Source organism: Acomys minous (genome assembly GCF_964271855.1).
Source record: "Acomys minous genome assembly, chromosome: 8".
In the NCBI taxonomy this organism is placed as follows: Eukaryota; Metazoa; Chordata; class Mammalia; order Rodentia; family Muridae; genus Acomys; species Acomys minous.
In genome coordinates this window covers 87,731,544-87,749,127 of record NC_140489.1, presented here as the reverse complement: position 1 = coordinate 87,749,127, position 17,584 = coordinate 87,731,544, and the positions used below count along the sequence as shown (strand labels likewise).

The 17,584-nt window shown below is 50.3% G+C and overlaps 1 protein-coding gene across 2 annotated transcripts; it reads left to right on the top strand.

The window, feature by feature from the left end:
* The first annotated feature begins 5,115 nt into the window (after positions 1–5,115).
* Positions 5,116–15,899, top strand: KLF11 (KLF transcription factor 11). Of its 2 annotated transcripts, none has more exons than XM_084792207.1 (4): positions 5,116–5,345; positions 7,124–7,375; positions 8,439–9,369; positions 13,356–15,899. In XM_084792207.1, exons 1-4 carry the CDS (start codon positions 5,304–5,306, stop codon positions 13,634–13,636), a joined length of 1,506 nt encoding a protein of 501 aa, XP_084648333.1. In that variant the 5' UTR covers positions 5,116–5,303; the 3' UTR covers positions 13,637–15,899. The 2 variants fall into 2 exon arrangements, with proteins under 2 accessions (XP_084648333.1, XP_084648332.1); XM_084792206.1 differs by lacking the exon at positions 5,116–5,345 and adding an exon at positions 5,948–6,063.
* Positions 15,900–17,584: the final 1,685 nt, after the last annotated feature.

Genomic DNA, 17,584 nt, shown 5'->3' with positions numbered 1-17,584 from the left:
GCAGGAGGACCCACAAGCTTAAGGCCAGCTTGGGCTGTAAAAGTGAAATGGGAGGGGAAGAAGGAAGAAGAGGAGGAATTCAAAAACGCACAGCATTACTGAAAGTACTAAGGAAATAGGAAGCTAGACCCTCCAGAGACTGCTCAGTCAGCACAGTGCCTGCTACGCACATGAGAACCTCAGCCCAGATCCCTGGAACCAAAGGGGAAAAAACCAAACAACAACAACAACAACCACCACCACCCAGGCAGGCTATGTGCTTGTAATTCCAGTACTAACAAGGCAGAGATGGGGAGTCCCTGTGGTTCAATAGCCAGCAATTGGTGAGCTCCAAGTTCAGTGAGAGATCCTGTCTCAAAACATAAGGTGGAGAATTAATGAGAAAGACACCCCAATACCAACTTTTACTGGCTTCCATACCCACATGCACCTATGTGTGGGGGCACACACACACACACACACACACACACACACACACACACACACACACACACACACAGTGGGAAATTGGCTTTGCAGTGATCAGTGAGGTAAATGGTCATAACAGCATAATGTAGGGGTACTTGACAATACCTTTCTGGGTTAAATGCAAGTATAAAGTCACTTGTGGCCCTACACACTTGCAATACAGCTACAGTCTGTCTCAGAAGAGTCAGGGAATCTTGGCTAAATTCGAGGCTAGGGCAGGGAGGATTACCATGAGTTCAAAACCAGCTCAGATTATGTAGCAAGGCCCTGTCTCCAAAACAAAAGGAAAATGCATGCACATGTACCAGGATTTTTATAGCAGGTTTATTCATAATAGCATCAGACTGGAAACAATCCTAATGTCTACACTACAGCAATATGGGTTTTTAGAAGAAAATAAGCATGGGATCTGGGAAGATAGCTCAGTCAGAAACATTTTGCTGCCCAGAACCCATGTAAAAATCCAGCACACACTTGTAGTCCCAGCATTAAGGAAGAGACAGTTTCCTGGGGCTTCCTGGCCAGCCAACCCAGTCTAACTGTCCAGCCCCAGGTCCCAGTGAGAGAACTTGTCTCAAAACTTTGACAAGGCAGATGGCTCTTGAGGAACAACACCCAAGGTTGACATCCGCCCTCCCATGCACGCACACTGATGCACACACAGACATATACATCTACAAACAACTGCACACACATACAAACCCCAACTGCATGTAATGGCATATCAAGTGAAGGAAGCCAGACCCCCAGTTTCACACACTGTAAGGTAACCAGTGTTCCTGGTCAGAGGGTCAGGGAGGAGGAAATGGTGGCTTAAGGAAGCTCAGGGGCCTTCCAGGTTCTGGGATTGTGTTTCTTGTTCTGTGTGTGGGTGGCAGAGTGAGTAAAAATTCACTGAGCTGTGCGTATACTTTATGCTTTCCTGTAACTATGCTATGCCTCAGAGAGGGGCAGTGGAGAGGGAAGAGAAGGAGAGTCTGGAAGACAGAGACCCCCAAAGCAGCTAATCCAGCAGTTAACCTCATGCTGGTAACTGATGCTCTAGTCCTCTGTGCACGTGGACAAACACTGGGCCAGCAGGATATACTGGGAAGTGACAAGCAATCTGGATGTCCTGATTATTCAACCATAAACATTAAACAATTCATAACACACCCTTAATGGAGTGTTATTTAACCATTACCAAGGTTGATTTTTTTTTTTTATGGACTGATGTGCAATAACCTCCAAGACACAATGTGAAGTCAACAGGCAGGCTCAGAAGGTTCACAGGACACAATCCTCCATGCAGGACAGTGTGTACACACACAGGAGTGCAGACACATAGGGGAGTCAGGCATTCTGGCCTGAGGGTCACTGTTCTCTCTAAAGCTGTTACCTATAGCTATGTAAAGTCCTACCTGCTGGACCATACACTCTGAGTGCTGTGTGACAAGGGTCTTATGAAGTCATTCAGCTTATTAATGTATCAATAGCCTCTTGAATAGGAGTAAGGTCACAATCAGAAGTTTGCCAGCCATGGAAGCCTGCTTAGCTATCTGGAGGATGGACTAGATATGAGTGGCCTTGGGGTTATGCCTGAAGAACCACGCCCCAGGCACATCTGCCATCCATGGAACAGGCTGAGAGGAGCTCTAGGTCCCAAGAGAGCCATTGCCTTCTGTCCTGCAAGAATGAAGCAGGCAGAGAGCAGGACCTGGGCAAGGCCGCACTGCCAGAGAAGTGATCTGGACCCAGAGCCCAAGCACTCGGGTTTGTACTGAGCAGTTACCAGGGAGCCACGCTGCAGACTCAACCAAAGCAGGACGAACTGCTTCTCTCAGGCAGAAGTAACATTTGGAAAACAAGGCCAGGTACTTGACCTAACACCAGAGCCTAGGGTTCTGCATGGAAGCTCAGAGGAGCAGGAAGGCAAGAGGGTAGAGACCAATGTGGGAAGCAATAGGGAAAGATTGGGGGCGGGGGGTGTCATGTGGGCTGGAGTCAGGTCCAGGACAGTCACAGATTCCTAGGTAAGTTTGAGAGTCCAGGTTTTGTTGTTGTTTTGTTTTGCTTTGTTTTGTTTTTTGTTTGGTTTTGAGTATGGGTCTGGTGCACTGTTCACTTTTGAAAAGAATCCTTCTGGTAGTGAGAGGCAGATGACAGAGTGTCTTCGGCCTAGGGGTAGGGAGGCTGTCTGTGTAGTGGCCTGGGCAAGGGGAGGACTGAGCGATGAGAACAGTTGGAGCAGTAGTTTAGAAGAAATGGTGATGTAACCGGTGAAAGAACAAACACAGGAAAGGGAGGGGCTCAAGGGAAGCCATGTTAGTAGGTCAAGAAGCAAGCTATCCAGGGGCACCCTGCTTGAGTAATGACATCACATCAGGGTAAACACAAGTTCACTCCCAAGGGTACTGGATCAGAGAGAGGTACCTGTGGGTGCTCCACTCCAAAGCCAGTAGGGCTGACTTAACGTTGACTCATTAAATCAACAGTTACCACGAGCTGATATGGATAGATCAGCCAAGCTCCCTGTTCCAGAAGAAGAGACAGACAGTACACAAAGAAACAGAACCGCTGCAGACCATGGAAAGCGCTACGGGGAGTGAAGGTGGAGTCAGCAGTGAGAGGGTGAGGTCAGCCTGAGTCCACAGGAATGCTGGAAGAGGCTTACCATGAGAGACGTATCAGTTACGTCACAGGACACACCAAGGAAACAACAAATGCTAAGCCCTGGAGACAGCAGTTGATGTGACAGGTGACCCAGAGAGGGCCTTGACCCTTGTCTTATGTTTATGTTATTATAACAAAATACCCGAGACCAGGAAGTTTATATGCAGAGGGTGGTGTCCATGTGAAGACCAGAGGTTAATCTCTGGTGTTATTACTTAGGAGACACCACCCTGTATTTTGTTGGGTTTGTTTAAGAGAATCTCACTGCGATGTGGAGCTTGCTGACTGGCCAGTGATGCCCAGGGTTGTGCCTGCCTGTGCCTCCTTGGCAGCGCTGGGATTACAAGTGTGCACCACCAGACCTAACTTTCTATGTGGGTTCAGGCCTTCATGTCTGGGGGTGGGGGTGGGGGTGGGGGTGTTTTCCTGTTGGATTAGGACACCAGTGGAGAGTGACACCTGGTCAGAGAGAGTGAGCAAGCCAGCTAGTCTCTCTTCTTTAAAACCTCATAACCTTCCTTAATCCCAATCCCCCTCCAAAGGCTCCAACTCCAAATGCTATTAACATGTAACGCTGGGGAATATTCCCGAACACATAAACTTTAGTAACCATATGTGGGAGAGGACAGGTGAGAGCCGATCTGGCAGATTCTCTGCAGGAGTTCACAGGTGGGGGAGGGGTGGGGGAAGCCATTATCTCATGTCAAGCACTCAGGGAGCCACAAGGAAGTTCAAAGATGCCTGGGGACTCTGGGAGGGGGTGGAGAGGGGGAGGTGTGAACACAGGGAAACAGTAAAGCCAACCCCGGGCACCCAGCAAAACAATTTAAACAAGTCTGGGGGGGAAGACCAACTCCATGTGTTTAAACTCCCAAGTAGTTAAACAAGTGAATTTAGCTTTAAACACTCCTACTGTTACTTTCAACAACCTCCCTCTCTTTGGCCTACTTAATCCCACTGTCACACAGTGTAAAGCCCTGTGAGGAATCAGGGCTGGTATAAAGCTTGGGCCTTCCTTATCAGCTTACGGACATCTGCTCACCTGTCTGATGAGACTAGGCGGCATAATGCCTGGCTCCTGTCCACTCGTAACAGCTATGACCTTTCCCATATGTCCACCGGTATCCTGGCTCTGCAGTGAGGCCTCAGGGGACTACTTAGAGGGCTGTCCTATTGCTACACTATGGGCGATAGGCGGGGGCGGGAGGGGGGCGGAGGCGCGCGGCGGCGACTCGGTGCGTGCGTGAGTGCGTGACTCCTGCTCTCCAAGACTTGCGTGCGGTGTAAATGGATAACCACACCTAGAGACCCAGAAATAAAAAATGGTACGCCGGTTTTGAGTCAGCTCTCAAGTAGGCCTGAGGACTCCCCAGTGGGTGGCCTTTGTATGGTTCCTGGGAAGGACGTGCTGGCCTCATTTAGGTCCATGTCAGGTGGCTGGCTACGCGGCTGCTGTTTCTTTTGCAGCAAGCTGCAGACTAGAGTAGTAGGCGGCCAGACCCAGAAGCCTCAGATCTGGCGCCCTGCAGGAAAGAGCGGATGCAGGCACGTCCCTAAACCCAGGCAGCTTTCAAACCTCTTCTCGGCAGAGGTGCGGTCCTAAGAGCTTAAAAGAAATTAGAGACTGCGTTAAGCCGTCCCTGTGGGTCCCGCCTACCAGACCCGTCCGCAGCGCGCGGAGAGCGTGCGACCTGGATGAGCAGCAGCCCCTACGCGTGGAGAGGACCTTACAGCGGCATACTGCCGCCGCGCCGCCGCCGGGACCTTTCCCCTACTTTCCAGGCCTCACGCCCCGCCTCCAGCCCGGACCAAAACACGTGCCGCCTCCCGCCCCGCCGGATCACGCCGCAGCCAGGCCCTGATCACGCGGCCCCCCGCGGCGCCCATTGGCCCGCTTCTTGCCGGCCGGGCGCCGATTGGAGAGCGGCGGAGAGCACGCCCCCGGCAGGGAGCGGTGTATTTTGGTTTGCCCGCGCGCCCCGCCCCGGGCCGCTCCCTCCGCAGCGCCCCGCCCCTCCCGTGCCTCCCGGGCCGCGCGGAGGCAGAACCGCGCGGCAAGGAGGGCGGAGGTGCGCGCCGGCCGCAGCCGCTCGGAACACCGCCGCCCGCCGCACACGTGCAGCCTGCGCCGGTGCGCGGAGCTCCCGCCCCGCAGCTTTGTTGCCTGCAGGCCGTCGGGCACCATGCACTCGCCGGGCTCCACCGGCCCAGACGACGCGCGCGCCGTAAGTGAAGGGACTGAGCGCGCGGCGAGGCGAGGGACGCGGGAGGGCTGGCGACTCTCCTCGCTGCGGTGGAGGCTGGGGCTGTACAGGTCCGGGCAGGGGCTGCGCGGCTTGGCCAGGGCAGGGTGGGGAGGGGGGCGTGTTTGCGCGGCAGCCAGCCTTCAGCTTTGTCTCTTGTCCGCTTCGGCCCCGCCCGGCGAGGCTATTTCCAGCCATGACGTCACCCAAATCCAGAGGAGGACCGCTGTTGGATGTGGGCGCGGCTGGCGGGAACGTGGGGGGCGGGGCAGGGGCGGAGCCAAGGCAGGGGCGCGGCGCGAGGGGCGTGGTGAGAGCGGCCCAGGATGTGGGGGCGGGGCCAAAGCAAGGGCGTGAGCGAGAGTGCCTGGAGATATGGGGAGCTAGGTGGGACCAAGGCAAAGGGCATGGTGAAAGCACCTGAGGGGAGTATGAAGGGGAGGGGGCGGGCAAGGGTGGAGGCAAAGCTAGAGGGCGTGGTGAGAGCAGCTGATGGAGGTGTTGGGCGGGGCCACGGGCGGTACAAATAGAAGAAGGCTTGGCGCGAACTCCGGGTGGGAGTGTGTGTAGGGGCGGGGCAAGGGCTAGGGCAAAAGGTGGCGGTGTGGTGAGAGCATCTGGTAAGAGTGTTGAGTGGGCCATGGGTGAAGCCAAGCCAAAAGTGCCTCAGGACTGTGAGGCAAAAGTACCTGAAGGGGAGGTATGATGGAATGAGCAGGGCCAAGGCAAGAGTGTGGCTCGAGGGGGTGTGGCAGCTAAGCTTGGTGGGCTTGTAGGGGTAGGGCTGGGCAAGGGGGAGGGGTCAAAGGGAGAAGGGGCGTGGTACTGGGACCTGATGGGGACTGTAGGGCTTGGGCCTAGGGACAGAGTGGAGTCAAGGCAGGTGAGGGCGCGGGCCATCGACCTGACAGAAATGTAGGGATCGTGGGAGGTGGTGCATAGGTTTCTGTCGAGAACACGGCAGTGCATGAATTCTAAGCATCCTTTCTTAGTATGGGGGCTGGACATTCCACTTGATGGGTAAGAATCAAATTACCATGGCAGGAGGTCATCCAGTCACCTGTAATGCCGCATAAGCCCCCTTGCGAAGGTAACCTCTTCACCTGTTTACTGAAGGGGAATTTCACAGACAGGAGGTTTTGAAGGTCAGCAAATGTGTATTGAAATATGTGTCTCCTGTGTCTTGTGTAGGGTTATGGTTCTCTCTTAGAAGGGACTGCTTCCAGTCCCTTCCTCTCCGCTCCTGGTTATAAAGGTGGAGTGGCTCGCAGGACGAGATGCTGTCCCTCAGTTGTGGTTGAGCTGTCATGTGCTGTTCCTCTCGCCCCACCTCCTCCTAGTTTTCAGTGGTAACAAGTGACTTCATGTCTCTGAGTCTCCTGAGGAAACAGGCAGAGAGTCACCATGGATTGTGCTTGCCACTAGGAAACTAAGCGTGGGGTCAGGTAGTAGAGCTTACACTGTTGAGAGACAGCCCAGCCTTGAAACCTTTTTTAACAATCAGGGCTTCGTTTATTTTATTTTTTATTATTGTTGTTGTTATTATTATTGTGTGTGTGTGTGGAAACTGCTCCCCACCAAGCCCAATTTTCATGCTTGAGAGCAAAAGTAGTGGTGAGGGCTCCGTTCAGTTCGCTTTATTCCAAGACAGAGTGTGTCGCTGTGTTAAGAGTGCCGCGCATGTCCGTGGTAGATCCACATCCTGTCAGGGTTACCATCCTTTTAGTCTTCTGAGCTAAGCTGGGCTGTGCGGCCTTTAGGTTGACATCATGGACATCTGTGAGTCGATCCTGGAGAGGAAGCGACATGACAGCGAAAGGTCCACCTGCAGCATCCTGGAGCACACAGACATTGAAGCCGTGGAAGCTCTCGTTTGCATGAGTTCCTGGGGCCAGAGATCCCAGGTGAGGCCCCTCACGCCTGGCTCCGACTCTGGTGACGTCTCCGCCTCTGTGCTTATGGACACAGCTGCATCTGACCTACCAAAGGACTTCCATTCTTTCTCAACTCTGGTAAGAGGAGGTAGGGGAGAGGAGCATTTTTGTGAACTGCCTGGAATAGCTTAGGTAAAAATATGCTGAGGAACCTGTAAGGGGATTGACTAATGATGCTGGCCAGGAGGTTGCCAGCGCTCCCTTTGTATGGTGGGGGGGGACCGGTATCTTAAAAATGTTTTCTTTTCAGGGTAGGCCATAACTTGCTGACACATGGTCAGTGTCCATTGGGCAAAGCCTGGGGGTGGTTGCAGAAAGGGGTAGTAGTGTGCCCGCTGTCCTGGGAGTCCTAAGGTGGGGCCTTGAGTTGTCCCAGTCTAGGATGAGCAAATGTACAAAGCAAGACAGCATCTGCTCCGACACCAGACAGCCTTAGCTTAGTGGAGACATATCACCTTTGCTCTCCTGTGACATCCAACTGGTGTGATTTGGAGTTGACAAATCACAAATTTTATTTCCAGGTTTTCACTTGCAGTGCCAATGAAATTGCTTCCTGTGTTAGATAAGTCAGATTATAGATTTCTAACAGTAGGAAAACTGAAATGTGATCGGCCTGGGCTAGGAACTGGCACTGCAGATGAGTATGGAAGGGGGAATAGCAGAGGAGTGGGTGGGGTGGGGCTGGCTCACGGGAGCCCCTCAGGGCTTCTGTGAGGTGGCTGAGGAAGTGTCTGGAGTCAGCACAGAAGGGCGTGGTTGCGGAGAACCACTGTTTTCTTGGTTTAAGAACTTAACATTTCACAAAAAGCTTTCATTTTAAAGTATGAATTTATTTTTATTTTTACAGCTCTTCTAGTTAAATTGTTTATTTAAATAGTTGTGCATAACCTGGGGTGGACACCACCCTTCCTTCCGACGAGACCCATGCATGGTTGGGAAGGCGCAGTCCACATGGGGAGAAGTAGGAACAGCGTATTACCCCCCTCTGCCCCCCGCAGAAATCCCTTGGGTTCAGCTCACGCAGTCCCCTCCAAATGCATATTTTTAAAGGCAGTGGGAACAGTGCAGTCAGATAATTTTCTAGATGCTCCTTTGACCAAAGCAACCTTTGACATGACGCTGTTCTTTCTTTCCCTTGAAGTGTATAACTCCTCCTCAGAGCCCAGAGCTCACGGAGCCCTCAACAGGCACCCCTGTTATTTCCCAAGTAACCGATTCCAAAGGATGCGTGGTCACAGCTCTTCCCCCATCCCCTACTGGGGCCCCCAGAGCATTGAGCAATAGGGAGCCACTGGAGCCGGCCTCAGGGTCGTCCTGCAGGGCTGTGGTGACAAGTGTGATCCGTCACACGGGGGAGAGTCCTGCTCCTGCGTGCTTTCCGACTGTCCCAACTCAAGAGCAACCACCGTCGGGCGACAGAGAAGGACAAGTAGAGTTGCTGGGCCATCTTGAGACTTTGCAGGACACACACTTGGCAGATGGTATACTCACTAACACGGTTTCCTGTCAGCCTTGCTTGCACAAGTCTGGTGGCTCATTGCCCACTGACAAAGGCCAGCAGACAGAATGGCCCACTGCCGTTCAGACCTGCTTACCAAAGAATTCTGAAAGTGACTCGTCAAGGAAAACCACTCCTCTGATTCCTGTCCCTGTCACCAGTCCCCCTGTTCTTTGCCAAATGATTCCTGTGGCTGGACAAAACAGCATGTTTTCGGCTTTTTTGAAGCCGCCTCCCCAGTTGCCGGCAGGGACTGTCAAGCCCATCCTACCCCAAGCTGCTTCAGTGCCCCAGCCTGTGTTCATGGGCCCATCTGTGCCTCAGGGAACTGTGATGCTGGTCTTGCCACAGAGCACCTTCCCCCAGCCTGCTACTTGTCCGTCCAGTGTCATGGCCATCGGAAATACCAAGCTGTTGCCCCTTGCCCCTGCACCAGTGTTCATTGCCTCCAGCCAGAACTGTGTCCCTCAGGTAGACTTTTCCCGAAGGAGGAACTATGTTTGCAATTTCCCGGGCTGCCGGAAGACCTACTTCAAGAGTTCTCACCTTAAGGCTCATCTTCGCACTCACACAGGTAGGTGGTGGGAGCTTACCTCAGGGGAGGAAAGCCTCCTCCTCCTTTGAGAGGCAGGCGCCTGCTGGAGGAGAGAATGGGGGCTCATGATGGGTTCCAGGGTGCACTTCACTGCAGTAAGCGTTGTGTTTATATTCAGTAAAAACATCAGTGTGACTTGGAGGTCTGTTCAGATCATCAAAGTTCACACTGTAGAATGTGTTTAGAGTACAGGGGTTGGGGATTTGGTTGGTTTGGGGTTTTTTTTGTTTTGTTTTGTTTTGTTTGTTTTAGTTTTTGGTTTGGTTTGGTTCTAAGAATATGTAGTTCTTACTTTAAGAACTCATACAGGAAGTTGTAACAACCTACTGGCTTTATTTTTTAAACATTCTCCGGCTGTGGGGCAGCCACATATGCTCAGTCTGGTTTGACTGAGAACTGGTTGCACATTCTCACTGGTTGAAGTTTTACACTTGGATAGCTTCACGAGCTGGTGGTGCCACGTTGTCCTGCAGGGCCTGAGTGCCGGAGTCACTTAGGTAGATCAGAGCGGCGTTTCTCAGGTGCTCTGTGAGTGGACGTGAGGTTTGGCGTTTGTTAATGGTCCTGTGGTTACGAGATCCGCTTGTTAAACCTGCCTTTAGAAAATCACATATTTACATGTAAGCACATGTCCAGATGAGAGGCATACGTAAAGTGTGCTTTGTGAACTCTTAATCATGGAACATTGTTCCTTGGTCCCATTCAAACATCTGAATGGTGGACTACAATACAGAAAAGGCCTGGAGAGAGTCACTGCTGTATTTTATTTTTATTTCAACATAGTGTTGGTATAGGCTGGCTTCTGGTTAGCCCGGTGCACTCTAGCCCATGGCAGACTCCACTGAAGAGCAGCATGCAGTCTGGTATTCAGACATTCCAGAAAAAATTACTTCTTCATACGCTGGAGCCGTGATTGGCTTTAGGATGTGGACCTTCTAGCCCTGTAAAGTGCTTCTCTCCTGTCCCGGTCAGAGCAAACACAGACTCCTTTGTTCTCATCTATCTGCCTGTTTCCACACATCAACCTCAGCCCTCCCCAAACTCTGCTACTGAGATCCTTTCAGGGCCTTGCCCCAAATTAGTTGGGTGTTTGTTGATGTCCATCCTTGGGTTATTGTGTGTCTCACCACCTTTTCCTTTGTTTCTTCATTTTTGCTTTGTTTTACGTTTTCAGGATTTGTTGTTGTTATTGTTGTTATTGGTTTTTTTTTTTTGGGAGGGTTGGTTTTTTGAGACAGGGTTTCTCTGTGTAACCCTGGCTGTTGCGGACTTTCTCTGTAGGCCAGGCTGGCCTCGAACTGACAGAAATCCACCTGCCTGTCCCTCCTTGAGTGATGGGATTAAAGGCCTGCACCACCACACCCTGATTGTTTTTATTATTTTTAAATTTATGTTTCTGGGTGTGGCTGTATGCTTGTGAGTGCACTGGCCTGTGGACTTGGCCCCCTGGAGCTGGGATTACAGGTGGTTTTGAGCCGCCACTCTGAGTACTGGGGTCTGTGGTGGGCACAGCACTCCTAATTGTTGAGACCGTCCCTAGTTTTTTCATTACTTAGATATTTATCTTAACTGGATATATATTCCTGGTGTCACGCTCGTAATGATGGTGAGCCACCTTTAGCAAGGTTGTTTTGGTGGCCGTGTCAGATGAAAGGGCAACCTGTTCTGTTCACGCGGCTCTTTGGAATGGTAAAGCCCCATTGGTTTTGCTTGGTCTATCCAGACGAACTTTACATCAGAGCACAAATTGCAGATTTGGAGAGGTGACCGGACCTCCGTGTTTACTCAGTCTCCCCAGGTAGAAACACCGACAGCACCGCAAACCCTGCGATAAAGCAGTTCCTCCCATGCTTCTCAGAGAAGGAAGTTAAGTTTAAGTAAGCCTGTGGGTCTGAGGAGACCACTGCTTTTGTTACTCACCAGCCCTCCATTGGAGTTTTCATGAGCACTGAAACTTCAGGTGGGCTGACTTCAGATAAAGGCTGTCTTCCAAGTTCTCTTCCAACCTCAGCAGTGTTTAAACGTGAAGAAGCTGAGGCGAGTAGGTACTCCATTTTGGCTGAAAACTAGGAATCTTATAAATCATGTGCCAAGGGGCTGGCAGTCTCCTGGGCGTTGCGTATGCTGTTTGACGTTCGGGGAGCAGGGGGTAGGAAATGCAGCTGTCTGTGTCTGCTTCCGGATGTTTTGACGGTATCTAAGACAGTGCTAAAGAGTAGTCCACCAAGCTCTAAAAGCATGTGCCATGCAGTATCTGTAAGGGCCGGGCTGCCCTTCCCTGTGTGGCAGAGAACATCATCTGGCACCATGGGTTAGTATGCCCGAGGACTTGCTTTTACAACAAACTGCTCCTGGGACTCTGCTGCTCTAGAATATTCCAATGCTCAGGATCCAGTAAGCAACCAAAGCTCCCTACTGCCTTTTAGGTAGCTGGTGTGTGACTGCATGATTACATTTCCAAGGTGTGAAGTTTGAGGTTGTAGTCAAACCACATTAGCCACCTTGTACTTGCCACGGGAGATCCTGACGTACACAGAAAATGAAGCCTTGCTGCTGGGGTTTCTGTTCATTTAACTCTGAGAGCTATAGCAATTAGTGTCTCTTTAAAACTTAGCAATTGCTACCGGCTACAGGAAATCCAGAGAGAGACTCTATAGCTCTGACCTTTGTGGTGGCCAGTATTGATTGACAGGGTCGAGAGTCACCTAGGGCACAAGCCTCTGGGCCTTGAGGGAGGATTATCTAAGTCAGGTAGTTACAGAGGGAAGACCCCACAGTGCCTGGGGAGGAAGGGGGGCTGTGCTGGATAAAGGGATTTGAAAAGCAGGCTGAGCACCAGCAGCCATTTTTCTTTGCTTCTAGACTGTGGACAAAATATGACAAGCCAACTTAGGCTCCTCCCACCACTCATGCCCTGCCACAGTGGACCTGTACCCTCAGCACTGAGCCAGAGTAAACTCTTTTGTCAGCACCACGGAAAGTAATAATACAACCTATTTGTCGGTGTGGTTAGGAAATATGGACATGGAATAATGATTCTAAGGAATCTTAAAGCCCCTTGGAGGGACTTTTTGGGGTTGTGTATAGTTTTGCCTGAAAGAATTATTTCTTTAAAGAATTTTCCTCCCACCTCTGTGGATGGTAGTCAGTTGGTAGAGAGCCTGCCCAGCATGCATGGAGTGCCAGGTTTGACCCCAGGACCCCATAAAATTGGGGAAGGTGGTGCATGTTTGTAATCCTGGCACATATGAAGTAGACTTAGGAAAATGAGAGCTTCCTGCTACACAGGATGTTGGAGAGGCTGTCCTGGTCTTCACGAGACTCTGTCTCAAAATGCATCCTACATCCCTTTAAAAAAAAAAAAAGACATTTTCCAGAGACAGTAGGATCTCTCAAGTTCACAGCCAGTCTGGGCTACTAGGCAAGTCTAAGAAAAAAAATATCCCAGGGTGGTGGTATCCACCTCTAATCCCAGCACTTAGGAGGCAGAAGCAGCCAGATCTCTATGAGTTTGAGATCTGGTCTAATAGGGAATTCCAGGCCAGCCAGGGCTATATAGTGAGACCTGTCAAAAAAACAAAAAAACAAAAAAACCTGTCCCTAAGTATAGTAATAGATTTGCCTTTATTTTTCTAAAAATGCATCTTAGAAGCCAGGGATAGTGGCACATGCCTGTGACTCCAGCACTTACGTACACTCTTAAGTCCTAGACCAGCCTGGCTTAAATAATAAGTCCCCATCAGAAAAGCAACATGAGGCTTCGCATGTGTGTATGTTAAATTTTTGAGAGATTCGCCTGGTTTGATACCCGTCACGGGAGGGCTTGCTGAGTTCTAAGCTGCCTGGTGCTGGTACAGCAGGCCTTACTCTTCTGACATCTGGTGGTCAGGCCTGTGGGCAGCTCTTGGACGTCTTAGTAAGATGCTGGGCGTACACTCTTACTTTATAATGTGTTCTTCCGCTAGGGGAAAAGCCTTTTACCTGCAGCTGGGACGGCTGTGACAAAAAGTTTGCAAGGTCAGATGAACTGTCTCGCCACCGCAGAACCCACACGGGGGAGAAGAAGTTTGTGTGTCCTGTGTGTGACCGACGCTTCATGAGGAGCGACCACCTGACCAAGCATGCTCGTCGCCACATGACAACCAAGAAGATCCCAGGCTGGCAGGCAGAGGTGGGCAGGCTGAACAGAATCGCCTCAGCAGAGAGCTCTGGCAGCATCCTGGAGCCCTTGCCAGCCTCGGGCTGAGACATCCTTCTGCGGCATTCTTTGAAAGCCTCTTAGGGACTGAAACCTGTGTGTTCCTCTGCAAAAAAAACAAAACCACAAACAAACCATGGTCTCTGGGCTGTTAGACGTGGGGCGCTGGTTCTGATGGAAATGTGTCGATTTTATTTTTCTGGTTGGGACCCTGTTCCGTGTCTCTTGTAGTTTCAGAACTCTCTGTCTCCTTCTCTGACTCTCTCTGGTGTGTGTCTGTCTCTCTCTTTTGCAAGGAAGTGGAAGAAAATTTGATCTAAATCACCAGCATTCAAGCAAATATTTCTGCAATAAAGTTTACAAAGTCTGGATTTTTTTTTTTAAAATATAGCCTTTCTATTCATGTTTTGTAGACATGTGACAGGGTACTAATTTTTATACTTTTTATAAAAATATTTATATTGTGCTCTAAACACCAATTTGTGGATAGACACTTTTACAGTCTTCTTTTTCACGTTTTATAACAAAGTTTTATAATGGCCCTGCTTAAGAGTAAACCTGGTAGCTGGAAAAAAAACAAAATCAAAAGTTTGTTTCCAGCTTTTTATAGTGACTATTTTAGATCAGACCTGGTTGAATAAAGAGCTCTTAAAGGGGAAGATGAACTTTGTAGCTAGCTCCTCTGTATCAGTTTCAGGGGAAATTCTAGCAGCCAATCCTGTATCCCACAGAACTAAAATTGTGATTGGGTAGAACTGGTCACAGGAGTCTGATGTCCCTGTGAAGGCTGTGCCCAGGTCAGCCTGGGCTGCTGACCAGCTGAGCAGAAGCAAGTGTGCAGGGTGCGCAGCATTGACTTCTGGGCCGTCTGTCTGCTGAGAGCAACTGATCCCGTGTCCCGTCTATACTTAAGCACCAAAGCCGAGAATGCAGACACGCAAACTCTGTAGATCACTTGTTGGCTTCTGTGGTTCTGTGCTGCGTGAAGGGTTAATGGCCACATAGAGAAAAGGGACGCCATATTGGTTGGATAAATCTTCCACCAGCGTGCACCTCAGGCAAAGCACAGTATACGGGCACAGTTGTGTGGGGTTTGGATGCCTTTCTTAATTATGGACAGAACACTGAGAAATTCATGTTTCACGAAATGGCAGTGGATGCCACCCAGATTCCCTTCCTTTCATTGTGTGTGAAGGAAACTACTTTGCTCAAAAAAGGAAGACGGAATGGGGATTTTGTAGCTTACCCGAAAACAGATCGTAGGCACTGCTTTTCGCCTTGTGAGCATGTGCCCTGCAGATGGTGGTCTCCTATGTCCAAGTGACCACAAAAACTGGCTTTTAGTTAAATGTTGGGAAGTTCAGGCAATACAGTAAGTGTGAGAACAAAGTATATTGCACTGTTTGTGCGGCCTGAAGGTATTTCTGTGTGGTATGTGTGTTAGATTTCATATTTGCCTTTCAGTGGTTGGCATGAAGCTTTATTTAAATGATGGCAAAGTTGAAATATTAAATAGATAAAAAAAATGAGGTTTCTGTGTTCAGGTCTTTTGAGGCTTGTATAACCTTTATATGGTCATGCATTCTGTGTTGCTTTATCCCTGGTAAGCTGCCGTTGGTAGCTCTGAGTTTAGAAACTGTCCAGACCTCTCTCCAGGCAGCTGCTGCTGTCGTCTTTCAACATAATGTCACGCAGGAGAACTAAGTGTACATAAGTCACGCGTGTCCCAGCACCCCTGTCCTGCCCTCCACTCATCTGAAGTCAGCATCCACACTGGTGACCGTCCAAGTGGTAAATGGCCTCCAGGTGGGATGTCTTTGTTTATCGTGACATGCAGAGCGATGTCCCTGTGGGTAACGGAAGGCCTCACTCGGAGGGCTTGGTTGCTTATCTGACCAGTTTTGTTTCTAAATAACCCATGTGTTGAAACACCATTTGGCTTCCATTTCCTGATTAGATTTAGGAACCCCTTCTCTGAAAGAGCACCACCATTTGTCTACTGAAAGACTAAGTTAGAAAACAGTTCCTATTCGGAAAAAGACCCCTGAGCCCCTGAGCCCCAGAGCCCCGGGGTGGCTGCTCCCTTGAGGGCCCTCCCCTCCCCATACGGCGCCCTCGGTGCACTTTATTGCTCAGCAGTTCTGCTTGATGTTTTTTTTTTTTTTCACTTTGTTGAGCCTTTCAGTGGTTTTAGTAATAAAAATTTAAATGTTTCCCTTTTATGTATCAGACTTTGACTTATTTAAATGAGTGTATGTAATGTAACTTTTTTCTTTGAATCCTATAAAACTTTCTTGGTTTGCAGACTGCACTTGTGTGTGTGTTGTATAACTGTGTCCGGTGACTTGTTACACGTGGTCTTCGTATGAGTCTGGAAGACTCGTCATGTTTTAGGTGAACTTGAACTCTTTATTTTGGGCGGTCTAGTTGGGTTTCAGGAAGATGAAATACAGTGGTAAAGAAGTCAACCCGTAAGAATTGCCAAAGTGTGGCAGCTTGAACATTAAAATAACAGCTCTTCCACTTGTTCCTGATGGACCAGTGGAGACAAGCTTCCATCTCCATGGGTACCAACCATCCACAGAGCAGGTCAAGACAAGATGCCCTGTGTGTCCTCCCTCCCCACCTCTTGGCATCCAGCTGGACTGTGCGATACAGAGCATTCATTCAGGGCCTACAGTAACCTTGGCAGGCAAGAGGCATGGGAGCCATTGCCCGAGACAAACAGGAGCTGAGTCCTAGAGACCATATGCTGGGGAGCAGGGGGAGATCTCCCCCATTGCTTCTGCACTGTTGTAGATGGAGACTGACCTAGGGTCATCTGGATGAGTTAGTCCAGACAGCCACCCTTCCTCGTGAGCAGCCGAGACTTGCCCTCTGTCTGTGCCTCCTGGACACATAACCCACCGCATCTCTCTGGTTTACTCGTCCAGGGCCTGGCTGTGCAAAGCCTGGCATGGACCATGCCCTCGTCCGTCATACACAGTCTGCACAAGAGGAGCGGCTTTGGCAAGAATCTGTGTCGCTAACTGAAGGAATGAACAGGCCTATGCTCTCCACGTTTACCCAGACACCCTCCTGGCAGGTAGGTGGAGGAGAGGTGGATGCCCTCCCTCCTTTCTCTGTTCACCCTCTTCTTCCCTAAGAGTATAACCTCTGGGGTGGGACTGGGTGTGGTTGTGTGTGTGTGTATGCGTGCATGCGTGCGTGTGTGTGCGCCCCTAGCTGGACTTCTCCCAGGGCAGAGCTGCCACTGCTTCTTGTGACCACACAGTGTCACTGTTGAAAGCGGAAACTGACTTTGGGAAGTCAAACCTAATCCCCCTAGTACCACAAGCAACCGCACACTGTTGATTCAGTTTCTGGATGTGCAGTTTTAGGGCCCACCCTTCTTGTCTCCTGTGGCGCCTCATCCTGAGGTACATCAACTTTGGAGTGCAAGCTATGGGCCAACTACCTGGGGAGGAGGGTTTCAAGCGCTTCTCTGTCTTTCCTAGGCTCCATGCCGTAGAGAGGACAGCTCTTCCTTGCCAGCACTGGATAGGTTCCTATGTGGACTCCTGGCTGTCCTGGAACTCACTCTGTAGACCAGGCTGGTTTTGAACTCAGAGATCCACCCGCCTCTGCCTTCCAAGTGCGTGTACCACCACCATCCAGCAAAAGAAGGGTTTCATTATACTAGGAAACAGTTCCTTCCAACCTTTTAAGGTCTAATTTACTCCAAGGTCTAGGCTAGCACCCCAAAAAAGGTCTAATTATCGAGCCTCCTTCCTATAGGAGTCTAATACATGATTTGTGGGCCAGCAGGGGGCTCACTGGGTAAAGGTGCCTGTCACCAACCAGGGGACCAGAGTTTGCTTGCTGGACGCAAACCAACTCCTGCAAACGGTCCTCTGACTTCCATATGTGCACCACACATGTGCACTCATGTATACACACAGACATACGTGCACATGCCTGTGTGCACATACACAAAGTAAGTTACAGTGTACTAAA

Bases quoted from the DNA above. Each gene is read 5' to 3' on its own strand.
- KLF11 (XM_084792206.1), top strand. From the start codon at position 6,004: ATGGGTGAAGCCAAGCCAAAAGTGCCTCAGGACTGTGAGGCAAAAGTA. The intron at 6,064-7,123 runs GTATGATGGAAT...TGCGGCCTTTAG, and splicing joins CAAAAGTACCTGAAGGGGAG to GTTGACATCATGGACATCTG. The intron at 7,376-8,438 runs GTAAGAGGAGGT...TTTCCCTTGAAG, and splicing joins TCCATTCTTTCTCAACTCTG to TGTATAACTCCTCCTCAGAG.